This window comes from Theileria parva (assembly GCF_000165365.1).
Source record: "Theileria parva strain Muguga chromosome 4 map unlocalized ctg_529, whole genome shotgun sequence".
Lineage (NCBI taxonomy): Eukaryota > Apicomplexa > Aconoidasida > Piroplasmida > Theileriidae > Theileria > Theileria parva.
In genome coordinates this window covers 536890-561775 of record NW_876246.1, presented here as the reverse complement: position 1 = coordinate 561775, position 24886 = coordinate 536890, and the positions used below count along the sequence as shown (strand labels likewise).

General features: G+C 32.6%; 11 protein-coding genes across 11 annotated transcripts; all 11 read left to right on the top strand.

Moving 5' to 3' along the window:
* Nucleotides 1–2: 2 nt before the first annotated feature.
* Nucleotides 3–2003, top strand: TpMuguga_04g00284 (RNA polymerase III subunit RPC82 helix-turn-helix domain protein). The gene is made up of 9 exons (XM_061305963.1): nt 3–567; nt 600–682; nt 713–877; nt 914–1148; nt 1179–1242; nt 1276–1375; nt 1406–1594; nt 1626–1714; nt 1747–2003. Exons 1-9 carry the CDS (start codon nt 162–164, stop codon nt 1859–1861), a joined length of 1446 nt encoding a protein of 481 aa, XP_061161130.1. The 5' UTR covers nt 3–161; the 3' UTR covers nt 1862–2003.
* Nucleotides 2004–2184: 181 nt separating this feature from the next.
* TpMuguga_04g00283 (putative integral membrane protein) lies at nt 2185–3489 on the top strand. Its single transcript, XM_061305962.1, has 7 exons — nt 2185–2412; nt 2444–2574; nt 2611–2760; nt 2794–2880; nt 2911–3009; nt 3041–3163; nt 3195–3489. The coding sequence occupies exons 1-7, from the start codon at nt 2259–2261 to the stop codon at nt 3456–3458; spliced, it is 1008 nt and encodes a 335-aa protein (XP_061161129.1). The 5' UTR covers nt 2185–2258; the 3' UTR covers nt 3459–3489.
* A 192-nt stretch (nt 3490–3681) lies between these two features.
* Nucleotides 3682–4412, top strand: RPL12C (60S ribosomal protein L12-3). Its single transcript, XM_758824.2, has 2 exons — nt 3682–3868; nt 3904–4412. The coding sequence occupies exons 1-2, from the start codon at nt 3832–3834 to the stop codon at nt 4362–4364; spliced, it is 498 nt and encodes a 165-aa protein (XP_763917.1). The 5' UTR covers nt 3682–3831; the 3' UTR covers nt 4365–4412.
* Nucleotides 4413–4424: 12 nt separating this feature from the next.
* Nucleotides 4425–6099, top strand: TpMuguga_04g00281 (uncharacterized protein). The gene is made up of 11 exons (XM_061305961.1): nt 4425–4712; nt 4754–4826; nt 4860–4966; nt 5003–5060; nt 5093–5239; nt 5271–5339; nt 5369–5460; nt 5492–5546; nt 5583–5635; nt 5665–5753; nt 5786–6099. The coding sequence occupies exons 1-11, from the start codon at nt 4519–4521 to the stop codon at nt 5878–5880; spliced, it is 1032 nt and encodes a 343-aa protein (XP_061161128.1). The 5' UTR covers nt 4425–4518; the 3' UTR covers nt 5881–6099.
* Nucleotides 6100–6223: 124 nt separating this feature from the next.
* Nucleotides 6224–9855, top strand: infB (small GTP-binding domain protein; the record flags this gene model as incomplete). The annotated part of the gene is made up of 11 exons (XM_061305960.1): nt 6224–7429; nt 7459–7612; nt 7643–8025; nt 8106–8737; nt 8767–8962; nt 8992–9075; nt 9106–9270; nt 9303–9374; nt 9411–9569; nt 9601–9693; nt 9724–9855. The coding sequence occupies 11 exons, from the start codon at nt 6224–6226 to the stop codon at nt 9853–9855; spliced, it is 3276 nt and encodes a 1091-aa protein (XP_061161127.1).
* Nucleotides 9856–10297: 442 nt separating this feature from the next.
* On the top strand, nt 10298–11540 carry infB (putative integral membrane protein). The gene is made up of 5 exons (XM_061305959.1): nt 10298–10931; nt 10964–11035; nt 11072–11230; nt 11262–11354; nt 11385–11540. The coding sequence occupies exons 1-5, from the start codon at nt 10413–10415 to the stop codon at nt 11514–11516; spliced, it is 975 nt and encodes a 324-aa protein (XP_061161126.1). The 5' UTR covers nt 10298–10412; the 3' UTR covers nt 11517–11540.
* Nucleotides 11541–11955: 415 nt separating this feature from the next.
* On the top strand, nt 11956–13278 carry infB (putative integral membrane protein). The gene is made up of 5 exons (XM_061305958.1): nt 11956–12619; nt 12652–12723; nt 12760–12918; nt 12950–13042; nt 13073–13278. The coding sequence occupies exons 1-5, from the start codon at nt 12071–12073 to the stop codon at nt 13202–13204; spliced, it is 1005 nt and encodes a 334-aa protein (XP_061161125.1). The 5' UTR covers nt 11956–12070; the 3' UTR covers nt 13205–13278.
* A 268-nt stretch (nt 13279–13546) lies between these two features.
* RPS14B (40S ribosomal protein S14-2) lies at nt 13547–14378 on the top strand. The gene is made up of 4 exons (XM_758819.2): nt 13547–13662; nt 13815–13992; nt 14032–14209; nt 14241–14378. Exons 2-4 carry the CDS (start codon nt 13821–13823, stop codon nt 14344–14346), a joined length of 456 nt encoding a protein of 151 aa, XP_763912.1. The 5' UTR covers nt 13547–13662; nt 13815–13820; the 3' UTR covers nt 14347–14378.
* A 1512-nt stretch (nt 14379–15890) lies between these two features.
* On the top strand, nt 15891–16773 carry TpMuguga_04g00276 (uncharacterized protein; the record flags this gene model as incomplete). The annotated part of the gene is made up of 2 exons (XM_758818.1): nt 15891–16454; nt 16486–16773. 2 exons carry the CDS (start codon nt 15891–15893, stop codon nt 16771–16773), a joined length of 852 nt encoding a protein of 283 aa, XP_763911.1.
* Nucleotides 16774–17559: 786 nt separating this feature from the next.
* On the top strand, nt 17560–24126 carry TpMuguga_04g00275 (uncharacterized protein; the record flags this gene model as incomplete). The annotated part of the gene is made up of 1 exon (XM_061305957.1): nt 17560–24126. The coding sequence occupies one exon, from the start codon at nt 17560–17562 to the stop codon at nt 24109–24111; it is 6552 nt and encodes a 2183-aa protein (XP_061161124.1). The 3' UTR covers nt 24112–24126.
* Nucleotides 24127–24350: 224 nt separating this feature from the next.
* Nucleotides 24351–24839, top strand: TpMuguga_04g00274 (putative bolA-like protein C8C9.11). Its single transcript, XM_758816.2, has one exon. It carries the CDS (start codon nt 24436–24438, stop codon nt 24688–24690), a length of 255 nt encoding a protein of 84 aa, XP_763909.1. The 5' UTR covers nt 24351–24435; the 3' UTR covers nt 24691–24839.
* The last annotated feature ends 47 nt before the right edge of the window (nt 24840–24886 follow it).

Here is a 24886-nt window from a genome sequence, read left to right as displayed (position 1 = left end):
TATTTTAATGATTATTTGTTGTAAATTTTTATCGCATCTGTACATTATAAATATTTTAATTTAAATGCTAATTTTACATGTTATTATGATCTTCCACAAACATTATCAGTTTATTCCTCCAGATAGAGATTCCTATAAAAATCAGATTGAAAACCACTAATATGTATTTAATAGAATATGATCTGGTTTTATACGTTATTGAGTACTACTTCGGAAGGTTAACATCCAGAGTAACCAGTCAGTTGCTGTTGAGAGGTCCGATATCGCTATATAAATTGGTTAACCCAACGAAATTTAACTTTAAAGTTGTTAGAAATGCCTTGGTTATACTTATCCGCCATGGAATCGTGGAGTATAATCTTGAAACTAGTTCATCTGGACCCCGTTTGGTTACACATGTACTATATTCTGTTAACATTAATAACGCGTTGTCGCTCTTTATAGTACCTTTAATCCTCCTAAACTGTAAACAACAACTGGATGATAATTGTTACGACGTTCTGCTCCACATTTCAAAGTATGGAATCACATCCCAGAAAAAAATTAAAGAATCGTTCCCCGAACTGGGTAAGTGAATTGTTATTGTGTATTATTTTTAGGAGATTATGTTATATCAAACTGCCTTTCCAAGCTAATTAATTCACATTTTATAGTAGCAGTAGAGTCATTTGATCACCTGATGGTTAGTCCAATAGGAATATATCATTTTTAGAATAAACAACAGGGCCCCGAGTACCATTGTGATGAAATTTTTAATGTTTTGGAAAAGTTGACCAGAGGAACCTATAACTCTTCGCCAGGAATTCAGTCGAACTTAAACGATAACCGTCTCTATAAAATAGATTTCGAGTTTGCTTCTGAGAATTTACTTAAACAGGTAACATCTATTTTAGCGAATAAAATATTCGTCTAGGAAATAAAGCACTTAGTATATAGTAGAGTGGGAAATACCGACTCGATTAAGCTCGTTTTTGACGTCCTCATGAATAACAATACCAGAGAATGGCCTTATATCCTCCATTACCGTGACATAGAATCTCAGATACACTCCCTTGATAACACTCAGGCTATCACTTCAGATTATCTAATCAAGTTTTTAAATGGGATTATTAGGCATCCAGATAATCTAGTAGTATACAGGCCTCAAGGTATAGCTTAATATTGATATAAATTCACAGAGGAATCATACTACATGGATTGGCATAAGGCAAAGAGAATGATAAAGGAAATGTCAATATTCGAGTTAGTTGGTCACAATTACAAATTTGTTTATAGATCAGTAAAGAGATTATTAGGGATTAGATCCGCCAGAATATGGAATCTACTGCTTAAGGAACAGGATAACGACCGGTCGTCCAAACTCGATACTCATCAAGTAATTTGAGTTTAGTTTAACGTTTCTCAGGTCAGTGAAAATGCTCTTGTGTCACTACAGACAGCTAGGTCTATACTATATAGACTTACAATGAAGGGTTTTGCAAAAATTTACGAATCAATGCCAAAAGGGTCTGATAATAAAGCCCAGGATCATACACACCAACCTCAGGATCAAACTAACAAACAAACCGCATACTTCTCAACATCACTTGAATCGGTATGTAAAACTTAAATACATTCGTTTTCAGACCTACTCTCAAATTATGAAAATGGGATACAAGTTCGCTTGTAACTTAATAGAACGTCTAGTACACGAGAAGAACAAGGCCTTTCAAAGGTATAAATTATAAATTTCTAAAGAATCCTTAGGAATCTAATTGATAATGACGCCGAGGACTTGAAAAACGGGGAAACTCCCCCGAATATTGTAGAAATCCATCTCCTTTACGTCATAAAATTCCTACTCATCATGAGGCAGTTATAAATTTACATTTTGCAATTCTTATGATATAATACGCATTCATACTATATATATATGTTGATATTTATTTTATTTTTACATAAAAAGTAAGAAGCAAGGGAGTCTTCAGGGGACTATGGTACACAGATAATACGTAACTCCAAGGGTCATTATGCCTCCAAGTGCATGGTTGGAGAATCCCTGAAACGTTAGTATGCAATTCACAAATATTTAAAAAATATCGTAGTAATCTGATATTTGAAAAATATTTGTTTTTTTAACACTAGGAATCCAGGCCATTTAGTGGATAATCGAAGTAAAAATACCTAGAAACATAGATGGAATTGATTTAATCAAATATTTAAATTGAAACAAATTTTTTAAAAAATCGGATGTGCAACATAAAATATAAATTTTAATCATGGCAAGAACGAGAGAAGGATACGGGGGGGACAAGGATTCCAACCCAATTCAGAAAGCGGTATGGCTTATTTGTTGTGGTATTGCTTCAGCATATGTAGCTTGTATGGCCTACAGCATTTTGTTTCCAAACTGGAGAGAAGCAGGGCCCATTAGTGAGTTTACATAGTATAAAATTCAATTTAGCATATAACTACATTCACAAAGCAAGCAAGCGTCAACACACTGTGGACGAGACACGATATGGGCTCTACCAAGTAGTTTACGACAACTATATGGCAAAACAGACTTGGTCTAGAAGAGTTAGTAACGTTAAGGTTAGTTTAAACATTAAATTTTATCACACATTGTAGGCGAAGGGTTATATGGCAATACAAAATTCGAGCCAAAATCACAGGGGTGGGTACAAAAATTTCTTTGTAAACGAGTGTCCTGCTGCCTGTAGAGATGGGATTTCAGCCAGAATAAGAGTATACGAAAACTTACTTGGGTACAACAGCATTGTAAGTCACAATTACTCCTCAAAACATCTTCAGTTGCTACTTATACTCGTAGTATGTACAGTTTTTGTTGCTTTGGGAATAATATGGTACTTCTTTTGGGGAAAGACCATAATAATAGCGGTAAGGTTTAGTACATTCATATCAATTTAGTTCGTTTGGATTATTGCAGGGGCCCTCGGATTCGGTAGCACGTTATGGTGGAACAGAGTTACACACAAAACGTGGTTAACGGCAGTAAGAACACAAATGGTATGTTCTAAACGAAATATAGAACATTCAGATGCCTTTTCCATACGTGGCAAGCTGCTACAGGGTAGCACTTATCTCAAATCTTACATTATTTTGTTCAACCCTTGCAATATTCTTTATTGATGTAATAGCGCAATTTATAAAAAACAATAGGGTAATTTATTAATTAGTTCAAATTTTAACAGATGAAAGCAAACGCTCGATTAATGAATGGCGATGGAATGGAATACGGAGGACAACCATTGCCATTTGGAAGGCCAGAAGCTATGAATATGCAAGGGCCAAAAGCTGAGCATAAAGTTCCACACTTGATACCACCACCATTGCCAGAATCTGGATTTAATCCAGGATCATTATTTAATGGATTAGGATTTAATAACAATATGAAATTAGGTAACAACAATGAAAAAAACACTCCATCTATGTGGGCTAGAAACTTCCAGTTTTAACTTAACTGTATTTAATCTGGTTTAACAATTATACTAAATTTCTACCTAAAGATTATTCATCAGACTTGATAATTAAGTATGTGTAAATCTCTAGTGACAGAAGAACGAATTAGTGAAAATTTTGATACAATTGAGTGTAAACAAAAACAAAAATGGTGAGGTATATAGGCCAATCATGTGTTTTGAAAAGTATCAATTCAGTTTGATGGGGGCGGGTTGTGGAATCACGTAAAAATATATAGATAAATTTACATTTATATTACTTATATTTATCATTTTTTATAAATTTTATCTGAATAAAAATTTTACATTTCCCAATTTGCACGTTTTATTTATTATCATATCTTTTGCTATAGGAAGATACCTTATCAAAATGGCTAAGAAACCTGACCCAAACGAAGTAGTATATGGTAAGAAATAATTTACTTCTTATAAATTTTATTAGTCTACTTGCGTCAACTTGGTGGAGAAGTAGCTCCTTCATCAGTTCTTGCTCCAAAGTTAGGTCCATTGGGTATGTCACCTAAAAAAGTCGGTGATGATATCGCCAAGGAGACAGCAAATTGGAAAGGAATTAAAGTCACAGTCAAGTTAACTATCCAAAACAGACAAGCCAAAATTGAAATTAAACCAAGTGCAACTGCATTATTAATCAAGGAGCTTAAGGAACCTGTAAGGGATCGTAAAAAGGTTAAAAATATAAAACATAATGGTAATTTGACATGGGATCAATTAATGGGTGTTGCAAGGACAATGAGACCGACTTCCATGGCCAGAACTATGAAGGGAACTGTCAAGGAGGTTCTCGGAACCTGCAGCGCAATAGGTTGTACTGTTGATAATCAGAAGCCTAGAGACTTGCAAGAAAAGTTAGATAACGGAGAAATTGAAGTACCTAACGAATAAAAGACTACTCTTGTAATCGTAATTGGGCATCAATCTAGTTAAATATCATCATATATAATATTTATTTCATAATAAGTATTTACCAATTTAGTTTAAAAGAATTTGAGAGTATGTTGATTTATTTAACTTTCGAATATAATTTGCCTTTGATCTTATGTCTCGGTATTATGTTAAGCCACTGTCAATCCTGGCATCAAACAAGATGCATCTGGTTCCAAAAATGACTCCATTAAGATTAATCGAGACAATGGAAGATATTTCATCATGGAAGGAAAAGAATTGTGATTCAGCGGTTAAATTGTTTGCAAGCTGTTCTGCAAGACTAGTTTCTTTGCTTCCAGAGTTAAAGTATGTTAATCAAGCATATTATTTCTCATTATTTTAATTAGAGTATCTGAAATTTCAAGAATACTTTTCACGTATAACAAAGCAGGTATTGAATACAAATTTATTATCCCAATGGTTTGTGTTAATTAATATATCATGATCTTTTAGATTAAAAATTTTATTCTACAACACTCAAATTTATCTGATGCAGAGGAATATCCTTTTTATAAGTGCTGTGTAAATGACCTCTTACTTCTTTACAAGGGATTTGAAATGTAACATGGTTTCTGACCAACTGAATCATTTTTTAGAAATCGAGTATTTGATTATAAAATACACAACCTAATAATTGAACATATTGTTATACAGGTTTTATTTTCCTAACTTTTATTATTTTATAGAAAAAATATATGACGAACACAGACATTTCCTTGTTCCTGAAATCGCACTTCAACTACCTCGAATATAACAAGCATAAGGAAGATTCACTAACACATTACCTTCACCCCGAATTATTAAATGAAGTTATACATATTTGGTTGAATTCAGTAAGGAGATTTTCGTAATTTAAGTGTTCAGCCTTTCACCTGTACTCCAGAAGACGTCACTTCCTTCATCAAAAACCTTGTTTTCATTTTTGAATTTTATGTATGTTTAACATTTTCCATATTTTAAAGGAAATTAAAACTGAAACGGTTACTTTGTTAAGCCAATTCTTATATAAATTATCAAACGACGCCGTTAAATTTAATATCAACCAGATATTGAGGTATTTTCATTAAATAGCTTTCCGTTCTTAGGATTATTTTGTCGATTTGTAAACTAGTTAAAAGAGAACCGAATGTATGTGAACAAGTATTTTTTCAATATGTGAATATATTAAAATGTTAGTTCAATGATGCTTGTACTAATATAATAACATCACTGCTAGAGGAGGCAAATAGGTAAATCAGTTGTTAAAAGTTGATTTCAGGAGAAACGATATTATGACATTCAGTGAATGTTTGGAATTGCTTCATCATTTAAATGAAATAAAATACTGGAACATGAATTTAATGAAAGGTTGAAACATTAAATGTTAATATTCATTTCAGGAATGTTATATTGCAAAACAAATGGAGTAAGAGAAATAGAAGATTCAAAGGTTTATGAAATCATATATGGAAAAATAAATGAGCATCCAAAATAAATAACTTGAAAAATAGATAAGGTGTGCAATAAATAAAATACTTAAAAGGAAGTGTTGATAAATCTTTGGAAGTATGTTAATCCAAGCCAATATCAAATTTTATATAAAAAATTAATTTGTGTGTTAATGAAGGTTATTGAAAAAATGTGATTTTCTGAGGATTCTATCAAGTGTGGCACAGTATCTTCTTTTTCAATAAATTAATATTATTTTATATTATATTCCAACTGTAAATTATTTCAATATTATTTAAAATTAAATGTTAAATATCAAATATTTTAATAATAATGATAACTCATTTTTCATTTTAATGTGTAATATAGTCTGTTGTTAATTTAATGAAATGTCCAAATTTATTAATATTGTCTTCTATTGTAATTTAAAATACATTTTACTAATTCTGTTTTTATTTCATTTTATTTATTTCACAGAATCTGTTATTTCTAACAATCGTCATGGAATAAATCTAAATAATTCATTTTATCAAACAAAATCCAGATATCATTTCAATTCAAAACAAAATAAACTGCTATGTTTTCTATCCAACAATTCAGGATGTTTGAATAATTTTTCTAAAACGACCAATACTTTTGTTCCAAATATTCCATTTAATATTAAACATGATTCTAATACAGAACTATATGGATTTACACATTATCCTAATTTTAATCATACTCCAAAATTTAAACCTGCATATAATCGCATCAATCCACATACAAACTTTCCTGTTGGACTTAATAATTTACCAATTCAACCTTATTATCATAAACAAAATATTCCATTTAATATGATCAATTATCGCAATACATATCAACAAAATGGATTCAATATGTACAGTAGAAAACTAAATACACATCCACTTGTCCCACAGTTATATGGCAGTTCTCTATTTGCCCAAAGTCATGCTCAAATTCCTTGGCAACAACCTATTCATCCAATTAATAGGTTCAACTTTCAACTACCACTTCAGAATAGTGATCAGACTTATGAACCTAATAGCCCTTTGCAATCAGTAAAATTGCAAAGGAAGGAAGAAAAGTTGGAAGCCAAAAAATTAAGGTATTTTTCATTTAAACTTAGGGATGATTTGATTTGGATAAATGATGATGAGGACAATTGGCCAGGGACCAAGAGAATAAAACCCGGAGAAACCTACCAAGGCGTTATCCACTACTTTTTCACTCCATACGAGGCGCTTGTGTATCTAGCTGATAAAAAGGTTGAGGGATCCGTGAGCATTAAGGACATGCCACCAGACTTCTCAGATTTAAAATTGTCAGAATTATTCAAACCAGACCACTTGATGAGTTTCAGGTTAAAAGAACCGCAGGAATTTGACGAGAAGGGAAGACCCAAATTCGTGATATCACTAGACCCTCAAATCAAAAAAATTACCTACAAGTATAAATCCAGAGTAAGAGGAAGACCCATATTTGTAACAAATACCATGGCAATTTTTAAGCTTGAAGATGGTGAAAACTATGCACAAGTATTCCTAGTTAACACAGGAGTATATTTGACCTTTCCAATTAAATTGAAGATGACTGAGGTTGGTTTGACAATTATATTAATCTTTAGATATTCAAAAATGATGAAATTGTGGAATTGGAAGTTTTGAATAAACCCATTTTCCCAAGAATTGTAGGATACCTCTGCAGAATACCGTTTGATTCACCTACTGGATTGGAATTGAGAAGTAAATATCGAATGGTTTATGATATATCACCTGAGGGTATTTGAATATTTAAACATTTGTGTGTAGATAAAAATGAATTTGTAACAACTGAGAAAGATGAAATAAGTGAGGAATTATTAACAATGCAGAAATTTATATCAACTGAGCAAGGTGTAACAACAGAGAATAAACAACCTGTTATAAATAAAATTTCCCAAAAAATCTGTAAAACGTTTGATGAAGTGCCACATCAAGAGCCAGATGAATGTACTCTTAGAGAATATGTCAAAGAATTAAAAGGAAACCTAAAGTTTATCCTCAAATACATCCTACTCAAGACTAAAATTATAATTAATCCTTCAGTTCGCATTTCTCAGAAAATGGCAAAGATTCTTCGTAACTTAATTATCGAGAAACGTGAATTCCATATAACTGATGAAGAAGAAGCTGAAGAACTGAACAAATTACATGTAAATTTTATATATAATATCTAGAATTTATTAACTTTAATATTTAAGATTTTCTGTTAAATTTTCACACGAATTCTTAGAATTCTGAAAATTCGCCAATTCATTCAAGGAAACCAGTAGTGGCAATTTTGGGAGGAACTTCTTCAGGGAAAACATCGCTATTTAGTTCGCTATGTGGTGTAAAACCAGACCCAAATACCAACTATAATTTCGGTACTGCCGAGCATAAATACCCAGCAACCCTATTGGACACTCCTGCGAATGGGTTACTTTCTCCAATAAGAGATAATATGCTAAAAGAGTCGGATATCGCGTTAATTTTAATCTCCGCGGATACTGGAGTAACTAAAGAAACAGAAGAATCAATTAAACAGTGCAAAAAACTAAACAAGCCATTCATATTTGTACTCACTAAGTTTGACATGTCAACACAATCTACAATTGAAGATGTTGCAACAAAACTGGCAGATATTGGGTGCGAACTGGAACACCATGGAGGAAAATATGAAATGATCCTATATTCAACATTAAACGACACTGAATCGAGTAAAAACAGCCTTATGGAAACCATTCTTATAAATTCACTGGAATCTTCTGACATGCTATTAGAAAAACCAGATTCCGCTAATTCAGATGGATACATCATCGATGTAGGAAAGAACGAAACTTCTGGATGCTACGCCCTGATCCTGGTCAAGAACGGGGAATTGAGGTTTGATGTTAAAAGTAAAAGTTTTTTAGGAAAGGAGATTATATATCTTCTGCTATAAATACAATGAGGGTGAAATCACTTAAAGATAAGAATGGTGAAGATCTTGTCAGTGTTAAGCCATCTGAAATAGGTTTTGCTTATGGTTTTTCTAAGGATTCTACTTTTGATACCGGAATGCCTTTCCAGTCATTTTCAACCAAAAAACAAGCTGATTTAGCCTCAGATGTAAGGATGATTAACATAAAATGGTTTAGATTAGTAGGAAGGAGTTAAACGAAAAGGAACAAAATGATTATATACAGGAGAAAATAAGAGTTGGGTTGGCAATAATAGATCAAGTAAGACAAAAAACACACAAAACATTTCAGAATATGGATCCGGAAAACTTCACATATGCCTATGCAATCATAAGGGCAGAACTAAAGTCAGTAGTTGAGATAATAAAAACAGAAATTGAAAAGATGAGGTCATATGGAATTAATAATACATGGAGATATAAAGTATTGGATGCCCGCATGTCCAAGATAACACAGGTAAGTTATTAGTGTTCATTTAAGATTTTCAGAAAGATGTGAGCATATTTAAACACCCTGGAATAGCACTTTTGTACAATTATAAAATTTCAAACACATTGAAGGTAGTGAACAATAATTTATCCTTAAAAACACTTTAGAAAAAACTATCAGAAAAGAACATAACAGTGGTTGAAGGGGAAAAGTTAGATGATATAGTCGACATGGCCAAGGAAGAATTAAGGAAAATAGCTGGAGAGAAAAGGCTTGGAATACTCAGTGGGAAGGCACAAATTCTGAAAGTATTTGAAGCCTCCAAGGTATCTTTTAAAGTTAGTAAATATTGTTTAGAAAAAGAACGCAGCAGGGTGTTTAGTAACATACGGAACAATAAATCCATACCTAGATGTTAGAATCATTAGAGAAGATCGCATACTATTTAATGTAAGTTTTATGTATTGAAATTGAATTTAGGGGAAAATATCATCGTTGAGAAGAACCAAAGAAGAGGCGAGTGAAATTTGTGAAGGTGAAACATGTGGGATAACGCTAGAAAATTTCAATGATTTTAAAGTTGGAGATGTCATTGAAGCATATTCAGATTAATTTTGAATATGATATAAAATTTATTTGTTATTATTTTGTAATATGCGGATGCTGTTTACAAATATTTTATATATCAAATACGAATCCTAAAAAAAACAAAGATAATTGTATGATATGAAAAGAAATGTAATAAATTGAAAAAATATGAAATGCAGAAATAAGTACATAACAATTACATATAAAATTACATATAAAGTTAAATAAGAATTTAATTTGAAGTGTGGTATGTTTTAAGGTGTGCAATAAATAAAATACTTAAAAGGAAGTGTTGATAAATCTGTGGAAGTATGTTAATCTATCCCAATTTCAAATTTTATATAAAAAATTAATTTGTGTGTTAATGAAGGTTATTGAAAAAATGTGATTTTCTGAGGATTCTATCAAGTGTGGCACAGTATCTTCTTTTTCAATAAATTAATATTATTTTATATTATATTCCAACTGTAAATTATTTCAATATTATTTAAAATTAAATGTTAAATATCAAATATTTTAATAATAATGATAACTCATTTTTCATTTTAATGTGTAATATAGTCTGTTGTTAATTTAAAGAAATGAATAAAGATGTTAATATTTTCTTCTCGTGTAATTTAAAATACATTTTGTTAATCCTTATCTTCTATTTTATTTCTTTCACTGAAGGTTTTATTACAACCAATCGTCATGGAATAAATCTAAATAATTCATTTTATCAAACAAAATCCAGATATCATTTCAATTCAAAACAAAATAAACTGCTATGTTTTCTATCCAACAATACAGGATGTTTGAATAATTTTTCTAAAACGACCAATGCTTTTGTTCCAAATATTCCATTTAATATCAAAGATGATTTAATACGTCAAAATTTTACCTCTGAACATGAAATACAATATCCAGTTAGAGTGTTCACATATGAAAGATTCCCTTATGTCTTTTTCGATAACTTTAAATACGTTTATGCAACCATATGCTCAAATGAATTGAATATAGAAGAAATTATAAAAACCGAAATTAAAAAGCTGAGGTGCGATGGAATTAGTAATATGTGGAGATATGACGTGTTGGATGCCAATATAGTCACATTAACACAGGTTATTTATCCAACATTGTTTAATATTTTCAGAATGATGCATATAAATATCTACAGCCTGGAATAGCAGTGTCATACAATTCAACAATATCAAAAGGATTGGAGGTAATGAACAATAATTCATCCTTAAAAACACTTTAGAAAAAACTATCAGAAAAGAACATAAGAGTGATTAGAGGAGAAAATATTAATGATATAGTCGAAATGGCCAAGGAACAACTCACGAGGATAGCTGGAGAGTACAGTCGTCCAACACTTTATGGAAAGGCAGAGGTTAACAAACTATTTAAGAGATACAAGGTAATTTTTAAACTTAGTAAAGATAGTTTAGAGAAATAACGGAGCAGGTTGTGTCGTAACATATGGAAAGATCAATCCGTTCTTACGTGTTAGAATCATGAGAGGGGATCAGTTATTATTTTTTGTAAGTTTTAAGAATTTAAATTAAATTTAGGGTGAAATATCATCATTGAAAAGAGAGACGGATTATCCGATTGATATTTTTGAAGGTGAATCGTGCGTGATCACGCTAGAAGGCTTTGAAGATTTTAAAGTTGGAGATGTCGTTGAATCATACATAAATTGATTAATTTATTTATATTAAATAAAATATGTTATTATTTTGTAAAATTGCACCAATTTTTTTAAAAGAGTATTTTATATGTCGAGTACACATAACACAATATCAGCGGAGATGTGATGATATATATAAAACAACAAATTTTACAAAAAATCAAATGGAGAAGACAAAAATAATATTTAACAATTACATATAAAGTTAAATAAGAATTTAATTTGAAGTGTGGTATGTTTTAAGGTGTGCAATAAATAAAATACTTAAAAGGAAGTGTTGATAAATCTGTGGAAGTATGTTAATCTATCCCAATTTCAAATTTTATATAAAAAATTAATTTGTGTGTTAATGAAGGTTATTGAAAAAATGTGATTTTCTGAGGATTCTATCAAGTGTGGCACAGTATCTTCTTTTATCAATAAATTAATATTATTTTATATTATATTCCAACTGTAAATTATTTCAATATTATTTAAAATTAAATGTTAAATATCAAATATTTTAATAATAATGATAACTCATTTTTCATTTTAATGTGTAATATAGTCTGTTGTTAATTTAAAGAAATGAATAAAGATGTTAATATTTTCTTCTCGTGTAATTTAAAATACATTTTGTTAATCCTTATCTTCTATTTTATTTCTTTCACTGAAGGTTTTATTACAACCAATCGTCATGGAATAAATGTAAATCATGTATTTAATCCATCATCCAAATGTATACTCAGTAGAAAACAAAATCACCAGGAATGTTTTCTATTCAACAATACAGATGTAAGCAACAACACAGGAGTAACTTTCGGTACAGAATGTTTAAATAATTTATTAAACACAACCAATACTGTTCCAAATATCGATTGTAATGTTGATGACGATATTATACATGATATGATAACCCCTGAACAAGAACTAACATATCCTCTAATATCAAAATCATTTCAAACATTTCATGGTGTGTATACTAATCATTGTTTATATGTCGATGCAATCATTAGGGCAGATGAAATTAATATAGCTGAGACATTAAGAAAACAAATTAAAAGCATGATCTCCTATGGAATTAATCACATTTGGAAATATAATGTGTTGGATGCAAATACCAAAACCTTAAAACAGGTAATTTATCCTACCTTCATTAATATTTTCAGGATGATGTCTATATGATCAAACGGCCTGGAGTAGCGATTGCATTCAATTATAAAATTTCAAAAGCAATGCAGGTACTTAGCAACAATCTAACATTTAAAACACTTTAGAAAAAACTATCAGAAAAAAATATTAAACTTATTAAGGGAGAAAAAATTGATAATATACTCGAAATGGCATGGGATGAACTTATCAGGATTGCTGGCCAGAACAGAATTGTAACCATTTATGGAAAGGCAGAAGTTAAAGAAGTGGCTAAGGACTCTGAGGTAACTTTTAAACTTAGTAAATATGGTTTAGGATAAGAACGCGGGACGGTGTGTAGTAACATACGGAAAGATCAATCCATTCTTAAATGTTAGAATCATAAGAGGAGATCGTATATTTTATTATGTAAGCTTTATGAATTGAAATTAAATTTAGGGGAAAATATCAACATCGACAAAAGGGATACAATATCCAATTGAAATTTATAAGGGTGAAACTTGTTGGATCACACTAGAAGAGTTTGATGATATTAAAGTTGGAGATGTAATTGAAGCATACTCCGACTGATTAATTTATACTCAAAAAATTTATATGTTATTATTTTGAAAATTGGAGCAGAGTCTAAATTGTTGAGAGTCGCTTGGAACATTTTGGCAAAGAAATATTCTCAACTAAAATTTACTGTTGGTTCAGCAAGTAATGTTTTGAAGGTAAAAGGAAACAAGCTGACTCCTCAGTCCTCTGTGCTACTTTATTTTTCAGGTAACTGTATACTTCAGAAGAACGTCTAGTTATTATCATATATAAAAGTATAATAAATTATTTTGAAATCCAAATCGAGGGTTTTAAATCTTTATAAGCTTTTATCAATGATGGGGATATTCGTGTGGTATATAATAATTTATGATAATTTCATAAAAAATATTTATCAGTTTCACACTTATAAAAAATCCTAGTTATTATTTATATCGATTTTTTTATTGGTCAGTTTTATATAAGTTTGTAGCTAAGGAAGACAATTTAAAGTGAGTTTTACTTTATAATCGTTTTATATATCATTAATTTATACCTCATTTGTTATTTTTATTATTTTCTGTCATATCATTTGTTTGTTCTAAATTTCATATTTAATTAAATCTATTAGTATTTTATTACTTGGTGGATTCTTAATTTTTAGGTTACCATGAGTTCAGCAAAAAGAACAGCAACCCAAGTCGCTGAAGTCCCTACTACCCTGGGACCACAAGTAAAGGGTGAACATGTTTTTGGCGTAGCTCATGTTTTTGCATCATTCAACGACACTTTTATACATATAACTGATTTGTCTGGAAGGGAAACCCTCGTCAGAGTAACAGGTAAACTTAATACCCAAAATAATCACTCATAAAACATAGGAGGTATGAAAGTAAAGGCTGATCGTGATGAGTCTAGCCCTTATGCTGCAATGATGGCCGCTCAAGATGCAGCCGCCAGAGCTAAGGAGCTTGGAATCACAGCAGTTCATGTTAAACTACGCGCAACTGGTGGAACTAGATCAAAGACTCCAGGACCAGGAGCACAATCAGCTTTGAGGTATGAAATTAATTTTTCAAATTACCTATAGATCACTCGCACGCTCTGGATTAAAGATTGGAAGAATTGAGGACGTCACCCCAATTCCAACGGATTCTACCAGAAGAAAGTGCGGAAGAAGAGGAAGAAGATTGTAGTTTTCTATAAATCGCCTAATTTTTCAAACACTATTTGTTTTATTTAGAGTACATCTTTCATAATCTGTTAAGGTTTAACTCGTGTATCGTGTATCGTGTATCCAACAACTGAGCTGTTATGAGTTGTATTATAGACATTAAATAAATTTATATTAATTAAAATGCGACCCAGACTTAATAACTAAGAAGATTTGTAAAAATTTAATTATCCACAAAATGTCTAAACCATGGAATATTGATATGATTCCACACATATATCACAAACCTCCAGTTTTACAAATATTCTAACCAAAAAAAAATATTTAATTATTCTAAAACATTAAGTTCGAGTGTTATGACTCTTAAATTATATAGATTTTCTGTTGCACTTTTACGCACTGACTTCAAACCAACGTAGATTCGTAATATGACCCCTTTTCAGAAATAGACCCTTAGTTCATGTAAACATTTGTTGTACCATATTTTATGTGTATTATAACTAGATTTTTTGTTTGGTATTTAAGTATTTAACTAATTCTCGCATATTTCGAGAGTACATGTGTATTGAATAATCTCATAAACGAGCATTAATCCAAATAAATAAAGTAAGTATTGTAATTTCTTATTTAACAAAATTGGTTCTTAAAATGTGACTACAATGTGTAATTAAATAACCATTGACTTCATAATTCTTTGTGCCGATTTAGTTTTGTCTAGAACTCACAAATTTCAGTCAAATGAGGTTAATTTGACGTTTTATATTGTGAATACATGTTTAAATTTTTAAATAAACGTTTTTTGCGAAATTGGGAAATTAAACCGTTTTGTAGTCCGAATTGCTAAAACTATTTTCTCCCACCTATATAATAGACTAACACATTTTAATGCATTATTTAGAGCAAAAGAAGCTTTTGTATGATTTTTAAAAGTCTTAAAATGATTGGCATTGAAGTTTTTAACAATAACTGGCAAATTATTAGTAATAAGTAGACTAAAATTTAAAACAAAAATGTCTAAATTATCGGTAATGATATGTAATCCTGTATTGATTTAAAGATGCTAGAAACATATCACTGTACTGTAAAGAAAGGAAGTTGTTACGGACTTTCTTTACATAGAAAACATGTATACAACGAAAAGATAAGACTGGGCAGACATAATAGAACCGTCTACCTTATAATCCCATTTATTATATATTTATCACTGATAAAAGGAGATTTTTTAAATTTTGCTAAAGCGCATACTGAGGAAGAAGGATTAGGTAATTGTAAGCTGGATAATTTTATTTTCAGGCCTTTCAGTTAGTTTGGGAGCCTCGCCATTGTACATTAATTACGATCTCATAGATGAAAAACCAACTAGTTTAATACAGGTAAAATAATGAAATATTAATTTGTTTTCCATAGCTTGATTCTACCAAAACTGAGGATGTCAAAGTTCTAAAAAGAAAAATAGGAACCGATACATGGACCGAATCAAAACCTATACACTTTTCCCAAGTAAATTATAATTCTAAACAGGATTCCGACTCTGAGTCAGAGTCTGTTCCAGTTGAAAAAAGAAAAATGGGAACCAATACATGGACCGAATCAAAACCTGCACACTTTTCCCAAGTAAATTATAAGTATAAACAGGATTCCGACTCGGAGTCAGACTCCGATTCAGACTCAAGTTCTGATTCTGAAGATGAACAGCCTACTCATAAGCCAACAAGGAATGGAATATTTAACACTGTTAATGGTCGGAGTAATAGTGAAGAACAAAAACATCCCTTAGGCCCAAGGCCTAAGTTTACAAGAGGAAGTGCTTTTAAAATTCCTGAACCTAAACAAGAATTTACTCCCAAACACCATGATTTTAGTCCAAAACAGACTCCAAATAAAGGATTCGGAATGTTTCCAGGGCATGGACCAGAAATAGGTTTAAAAGGTAAACCACACAAAGAGTATGATCCTGGAGCTAAGAAAGTACATGGATTATCTTCATTTGATCAAGAATTAAAATCTTCATTTAAGGATGACTTTGAAAGTAGAGGTTTCCCGGAAGGCCCGGGACCTACGCTAAAATTTACTGACGTGGGTAAACAGGTTTTTAGAAACTTTAAAGATTTAACGGCGCCGAAACATACAGTAAGTTGTTTTAATTATAATTTGTCTGTAGTTTCACCCGCATCAGGCACATACCTTTAAAAATGTGACTATTGAAAGAGATAGTGATGTATTGGATTTGAGACAAAGAAATGGCGTTTTAAGCGCAAAGTTCAAGCTTGAAACTTTAGATGAAAACTCAATAAGTTTGTTGGACCATCTCTCAAAGAACACAGCAAGTTGTACAGTTAAGTGGGTGTCACTTTCTAAACAAAAAAGTAGAGGACAAATTCACTTGGATTGTAATTTCGATGTTAAAGCCGATGGATTTCCAGGAGATGTAATGTTTTATTTAGTTTAACAAATTTTATAGACACCAATAGCAGTCAAAATAGCTGGATTTGAGAAAGGAGTTCTTAGAAATATCAATATGAGTACAGATGGCATGGCTTTTCACGAACAGTTCGACAATGCCTTTACATTTAAGAGTGAAGTAATGAAAACAATAGGATTGGATCCGTTACATGACTGCAGGATAAAATCCGTAAATGGTCGTAAATATAGTGATGATACTAAAGCTTTTAACTACATGAAACATTTGGTGGAAAATGGAACTAAAAACGTCGAGGTTATAGTTAGACCATCTATTCATCTCTTAATTCACATTAAAAGGCCTTTTTCTGGTATTGTTGAGAGTTATACTTATGACGGAGGATACGTGGATGTAAAATATTTTAAGGATATGCTGAAAACTAGGAAGAGGATGGAAAATTTCTGTAGTACAGTTACAAAGGATGATTCAACTACATATTGTCTGGTGGGAATGAACGATAAGTTTATGGATCTGAAAAATTATGTATTTGATTTCTTTGAAAAATATCCCAAGGAAGTTATTATGATTTTGACCTATGTTCCCTATGTTACAGTAAATATTTATTTTATGGATAGAGTGGTAATTTCAAAACCATTCCCCGTCAGCCAAAAACTTAAATCCATTATCAAATTTGGTAGAGAACAAGTGTATTATTTCAATAAAAATTTTAACGTGAAAAAGCCAGATTATAGAGTATATTCATATTCAATCCAGGGATGTTTGGAAGAACACAAAGACCTAGAACATCTAGTGGATCATCAAAATGTGACCGTAATGACTGAAATTCCATTATCGGAATCCTGTCAAAATAGAGATAGCAAAGTTCTTAATTTGTATTATTTGAATCATAAACCGGCCATGTTTAACTTTGATACGGAGGTGTATGGTCCAGATGGTACTTTGCATGTTAAATACAAAATCTCGGTGGATTACAATCCTAAAGTTAAAATGTCATACATAAAGGAAGAAATATTAAATAGATTGTTGAAGGATGGACATATATTGTCTCCTAATGAATTGTTTTTCATTAAACTAAGTGATAAAAAGGGCAGAAATGTAACTGATGATATGCTTCTTAATGAAGTTGTAGATGTCATGCAGGAGCAAAGGACAGCAACTCTTCCATTGTTTAGGATTGCAGTTAATCCACAATTTGATGTGGTATATAGAGATAGGGATGGTCATTATGATAAATTTAGAGTAGAAATGAACAAGACAAATCCAACCAAGAGGGACTTTACAGAGGCCGTAGATGAAAAACTTCATGAAAAACATATACTTAGACCAGAAGAACATATTCGGACTGTAAAAGTTCATCCAATGAATAAAAAGAAGAAAATAAACTTTAATGTGGACCTTAATACTGATGAAAATGGTCATTTCCCACCTGGAACTAGAGCTGATCAAATTACAGCAGAAACGGATCTCAGAATGGAAATCCCGGTTGAATTTGAATACGACAACGGTAGAGTACTGCGATTCACAGTAAACGCGGACTACGGAGCATCAGATGAAGAGATCGAAAGATTAGTTAGGAAAGCTCTAAAAAAGAAGGGATATAAAGGGCATATACCTGGTCTCCACTTCGACATTAAGAACTCGAAGCATAATGAAATGAGGGAGTTTTGGGAGGGAGGTCCTGAAGTAGATAAATTCGTACTTAATACAGGACTTGCTAGAGATGTAGAGGTAGATGGGGACGTGCACGGTATGGAGTTTACAACCCATGTTAAAGTACATCCTAGAGAAAGTATGAATGAACTGAGAACGGAGGTCCTTAAAAGTGTTAGACATAACCCGAAGATAAGAAGTTGGCTTGAAGAGGATCCCAGAAGAATGGAAGAAATCTATACTGTAGTCTCAGATTCAGCAGGTAAAATTTATGAAGATGATGAACTGGGGACAAACGGATTGTATGATAGAAGTTCCAGGATAAGAATAGGTGTTTCAGATCATCCTTTTGAAATGATTTGGAAGGATCCATTAACAGGACGAGAATATACTTTTTGTTTATCTAAGGACAGTAACGGAAGGTGTAGACCATTACCACCTAAATTAGTAAAATTTCCTATTCAAGACTTTATAGATCATTTGATAAGTATTTTAAAGAAAGAAGGTAAATATGAGGAACTTGTTATAAAACCCTTAAAAACTGGAAAGTTATACACACAAGGAGTACGACTTAAAGAAGTGCGTACGGTTGATGGGCGTAGGCTTAATTGTGACGAGCTTCCAACTAATGCAAACTTCAGGCTTATAGAATCTGCACTTAACGTCCATGTATCAGAAATAAGATCAATGGTTTTCATTCTAATGACGAGTGACGAGAGTGATAATTTGTCCGAACGTCAAAGAAACCATGGGAGATACAAAGTAGTAATAAGTAAGGACTCTGGCGACAAAGAGTCGCATCTTATTAATGCTGATTATTTATCTCCGTCTGAAGTTAGGAACTTGATTTATAAAAATTTCTCATCGGTTCCAAGCTATGATGATATCGAAGACTTGAGGTTTTATGATGATCATGACCATGATGTAAACTTTGAGGATTTCATCAAGAGGAAGCCTAAGCAGGATGAAACAATGAAAATTAGGTTCACAATGAAAGAAGATGGGTCAAGACCTCCTATGCCTACTTTTGAAAATGTTGTAATTCAGCCTAAGCCTCGCGAAACCATTAGGGAGTTTTTCCTCAGGGCCGTGGAAGAACCTATAGATTTTGGCCTTTCTCCAATGCACTCCTACACTGTAATTGGATTTGACGAAAATGATAAACCTGTTCATTTTGATGAAATTTTAGACGTACCAATAAAGGACCTGAAGAATGTAAAGAAGGTTAAATTTGTAAAACAGGCAGCGGTGAGGCCTGATGGTGATATTAATATTAATTACGGTGAAGGTCCTCCAACAAATACACCAAATGAAGTTACTGTTGAATTTGATAATATGAAAGAACCTCATCCTACCCTTAACTCCAAAATTAGAAACTTTTTAATTCAAGTTCCTCCTGAACAAATGGGTCATGTAAGAATCGAAGTTGACGGTAAAGAGTTAAAGTGTTCTTTGGAGACACTTCGTGACGCTTATATGATCAAAAATTTAACGGTTGAAAAACTGTTTGCTCTTTGTCAAGGTGTTGACAGACAAAAGGACTTTTCTCATGTTAAAATGAACTTTAAAGCATCACCTGAAGAAATGAAGAAAAGTGAAGCCTTTAATTTATTAAATGGACTCGGATCACCATCGGGTTCACCTATCGCAAAATTTACACTATATAAAGGACAAATGGACTTGGGTTTGAGTACTCTTGTCAAGATAAACGTAGGGACACTTAATTCTCCCGTAGCTGAGTTCTATTCAAAGATTGTTCAAATGTTTGGAGACTCAGTTGACGCTGTTAATGACATTTCTATATCACTCATCAAGAACGGAAGAATGTATCCCTGTAATAATACAAAGATCTTGAAAAAATTAAAAGATTTTGGAAAGGCTAATTTGTCCAAAGTGTTCGAAATTTGTAATCTTCCAGCAGTTATTCCCGAAAATGGGTCTTACTTTCACTTTCATGTAAGTATAGATTTGAGTGTTGGTCCAAAAACTGGATATGACTCGTCAATGGGAAGCACAATCCCAATGGATATATATTATGACGAAGAAGATCGCATGACTAATGTTCATTATGATGAAAATCTTTACCCAGATATCGCAAAATATATCGATGATAATGAGGATATTGACTCATCTCAACCTAGTAAATACAAAATTACAATAAAGGGGGAGGAGCCCTCTCATAACTTTGTAACAAAAACCTATACCATGGAAGATATGCCTCATAACATAACCCTTAATACATTGTTTCCTGATACTAAAGTTGATAATCTTAATATCACAATTGAGTCAAAAGATGGCCATAATTCAGGAGGTTGGAGATCCGAAACAGTCCACCCAGTGAATGACTTTAAAACAAATTTTGATGCGCTTAAGAGGCAAATCATCCTTAATCTGAAGACTATGCACGGAAATAATCTGGATGCAGTTAACAGCTATGTCGTTAAGGTTGGGATAAATGGTGTTAAGCACCAATGCCGTGTCGAGAGTCTGGCTAAGCTCGTTAAAATGTCATTGAATGAGTTCTTAAAGAACTGTGTTAACATTGAAAACGTTAACAATAATCCAACAATGTCATTTGGAGTTAACTATGAACCCTCAATTCATGGGGATTTGTCGTTTAACGTAAAAGTTGTTTGTGGAGACAAAGCTGTATTTTCAGCCCAAGGTCTTCGACCAAAAGATGGTATTCCTGGAGAAATGATTGAAAAACTTAAATCTAAATACGGTAAATATCTTGACAGTGTACAGTGGGGAGTATACATCAATAAAGTTCAGGGTGATTGTCGTTTTATTGCGTTGTTGGACATCGTTGATATGAGGTCTGTTCTGAACATCTGTGGAGTTGAAGATGGGAGTCTGAGGGTTTATAATTTAGTATTTTACGACATGAATTATGAGACTTTCAAAATATACAATAGAAGTTACAGCGCGCCTCAAAAAGGAAGTGCTGCTGAATTTCCGGACGTAACAAAAGTTACACAGAGTGTTAATGAATTAAAATCCCCAGTTAGAATTAGCATGCCTTATAGTTATACTGGCCCCGATATCAAAGTTAATGGAGCCGAGACTCTAAACGACTTTCTCAGGGAAATAGTAAACAATGAAGACGAATTTAATCCTGGAAACCCATTTAAGGTGAATGTACACACTAATTATGGTGTATTTGGAATTGATGAACTTCCAAAAGGAGTCTCTAATCATCCATCTAGAGATTTGGGTGGAACCTACTCTTTCATTATTGAAGATGACCCTGAAGGTAACGGACCTGGAACTGCACTAAATTTACACTTCCCTGATACACAACAAACTCTGGGTGACTTTTTAGAAGATCTACGAAACAACCCATCAAACTCCAACAAAAAGTTCTATTTCTCTAGTAAGAGTACATTCCTACCCTCTTACAAAGTGCCAGAGGAACTGTTACATCACCCAATAGATGAACTAAAAAAGAAAGGGTTTTTCATCACAGTTGTTAACGATTCAAAAACCCCTGAAAAGGTTCGTAAACTCTCAGTGAATATCCTTTCTAAAGATGGTGTCTCAGCTAGTGATCAAATTAGTAATTTGCAACAGCCTTTGACAAATTTGTTTGCAAAGATTTCAAAGAATCAGGGTGACTTGGACAAAATTCTGGTTGGAAAGTTCAAGGTAATTGTTGATGGATTTGAAAGGGATTGTAAACTCGAGAATTTGGGAACGTCTCAGAACGGAATGACTTTGGAAAGTCTTCTGGAGGTTTGTGGAGTTAGCGATTTGGACCACGTCCATGTTTTGACTTTATTCTTTGAAACACCTATATCGCAAGAAAAAAATCACGAAAATCTTAAATTTGATGTTGATTTAAACGACAAACCCCAGGCATCGAAGAACGTTGACTATGGCTCAACATTCACGGTCGGAAAAGATGTTGAGGACTTTTTGAAAAGCAAAAAGGATGCGCATGTTTATTTGGATGCCAAGGGCAAAGATAACTTCAAGGATTTTGTGGAAATCGACAGTATTAAATTCCTACAGCTTTTGAATGGTCATCCTGAAGTTGTGGATATGCTCCTGAGGTTGGGAATCCCTCAAACTCACCTTGGTAGTTTAGATGCTCTTCATCTTATAGTCTCAAACCTAACTCAGTCATTAAAAGGTCACCAGACCTATAATATTGATATGGGAGAAGATGCTCCATATGAAATCAACAAGCCTGTTTCGGCTTACAAAGATTTGGTTAACCTTAGAAACAGGCTAGATGAAAATCCTTTGTTAAGAATTAAGGGTATTTTCACTCTTGCCGACGGAAGTAAGCAGGAGTTTGACATTCGTGGGAGGGAGTTCATGCATGCTGTTGACGGAAATCTTACGTTCAGAGATGTTGCTTTAAGGGCCCTGAGTTCTGAGGATGCAAATAACGTTATTCATGTAAATTTCAGTTCATATGAATCAGATGAGGAAAACTCTTACCCACTCGCAAGTAGAAGGAAGATTTTCAAAAAAACCAAGAATTCTCCTAGCCCTGCCAAGTTGGGAGTTCTTCCTCCTGGTATCCGACAATCGAGTTTAAGTTCAGGATCTGAATCGGAATCCTTGAAAAGGTCCAGAGAATCCGTCAACTCTGAAAACGCAGCTCCATATCCACCAAAAACACCAACAAACCCTGTTGGTACATCTTCGGAGGGTGAAATTAAGCCACACAAACAATCTGAGTTAGGTAATGAGACAACCAGGTCTAATGGAAGTGTTGGTTTAGGTAAATCGCAAGTAGGATCGGGTAATGAATCAACTATATCGAATGCAAGTATGAAGGGAAAATCTGAATCTGAGACAGGTAATGAATCAAATAGGTCTAATGTAACTGTTAGTGGAAAAAAATCGCTAGTAGGATCGGGTAATGAATCAACTATATCGAATGCAAATATGAAGGGAAAATCTGAATCTGAGACAGGTAATGAATCAAATAGGTCTAATGTAACTGTTAGTGGAAAAAAATCGCTAGTAGGATCGGGTAATGAATCAACTATATCGAATGCAAATATGAAGGGAAAATCTGAATCTGAGACAGGTAATGAATCAAATAGGTCTAATGAAAGTGTTGGCTCAGAGAAAGGAGGGAATAAAGGTTTAACGAGCGATGAATCAATGAGTTCAGTTGATTTGTTCAATAGAGTAATAAGAAATCCTGAAAAAAAAGTATTGGTAAAGGTGAAAACAAGAACAGGCCGTTCGTATGATATTATTGTGAAGGGAACAATTATAAGAAAGGGAATACAAAGCGGAGACAATATGAAGAAGTTGCTCCAGAAATACCTAATGAGTGAGGATTTGGACGAAGTTAATGAAATTATAATCTCTGAAAAGGTTGGATCAACTTTCACAGTGCCACTGAAGAAGCATGTTAATATCACTTTGCCAGTTATGGCATCTGATGAACCTTTAGATGGTGATATTCAAGACTTCAAGAACCCTTGGAATCCACCTGAGAACGACTGGAAGAATTTCACGGTCAAGTCTGCATTGGAGGGCTATGCAAATGCGAATAAAATTACCAAAAAACCAAAAGCGGTGTATCTTCTGAACAAGGAAGACCACAACAACTTATCGGCTGAGATAATATTCGATGAGGAAAATCCAGAAGATGATAAAAAACTTGATCGCAAAGTTGGAGATGCCATAAGCAAGGGAAGAACATTCTTTATTAGGTACAAAGATACGGGTGAACTAGCAGATTAAAAACTTATATCTAGGAAATTCCAATATAATAAAATTTAATACGTATTAGCCATAATTGTGTGTGTAGAATTTGTTATATAATAGTAACTAGAGGTTAACATAAATAAATTTTAAATGTGTGACCATATAATCAAATAACTTAATTATAAAGAAAGTTCTAGGGAATAATATAATACATATAAAATAAATAGCTAAAGAATCCCGCCACTTGAAAAAGCTGGGGAATAAACAAATATTAATCGTAATTTGAAATCTATATTTTACAGTTAAGCGCATTCAGAGAATACTATTTAATATTTCAATATTTTAGAGGAAATTTTTAAGATGGTTAGGGCAGTAGTTGAAGAAAAAATTAGATCTGCACTTTCACCAACAATCTTAAAATTAATAGACAAATCAGGAGGATGTGGAGCAGCCTTTGATGCTGTAATAGTATCAAGTTTATTTGAAGGGAAAAGCCTCCTGGATCGACATCGATTGGTGAACTCAGCTTTATCCGAGGAAATGGATAAAATCCACGCATTCAGCATGAAATGTCACACCCCTAAAGAATGGGAAGAAAAAAACAAAAATGAATGATCTGAATATTATAGAAATCTTCTAGAGTCAATCATTTGCATCTTCCAACCCCTATTGGTAACATCCACTCAAATTGTGTAACATAATCGTAAATCTCTAAACTTCTCTTTATAGACAGGGATAACCCAGTTTAATTTATTATTTAATTTTTATTTCTCGGTAGTTAGGCCTTTCTGTATTAAAATCAAGTAAATTA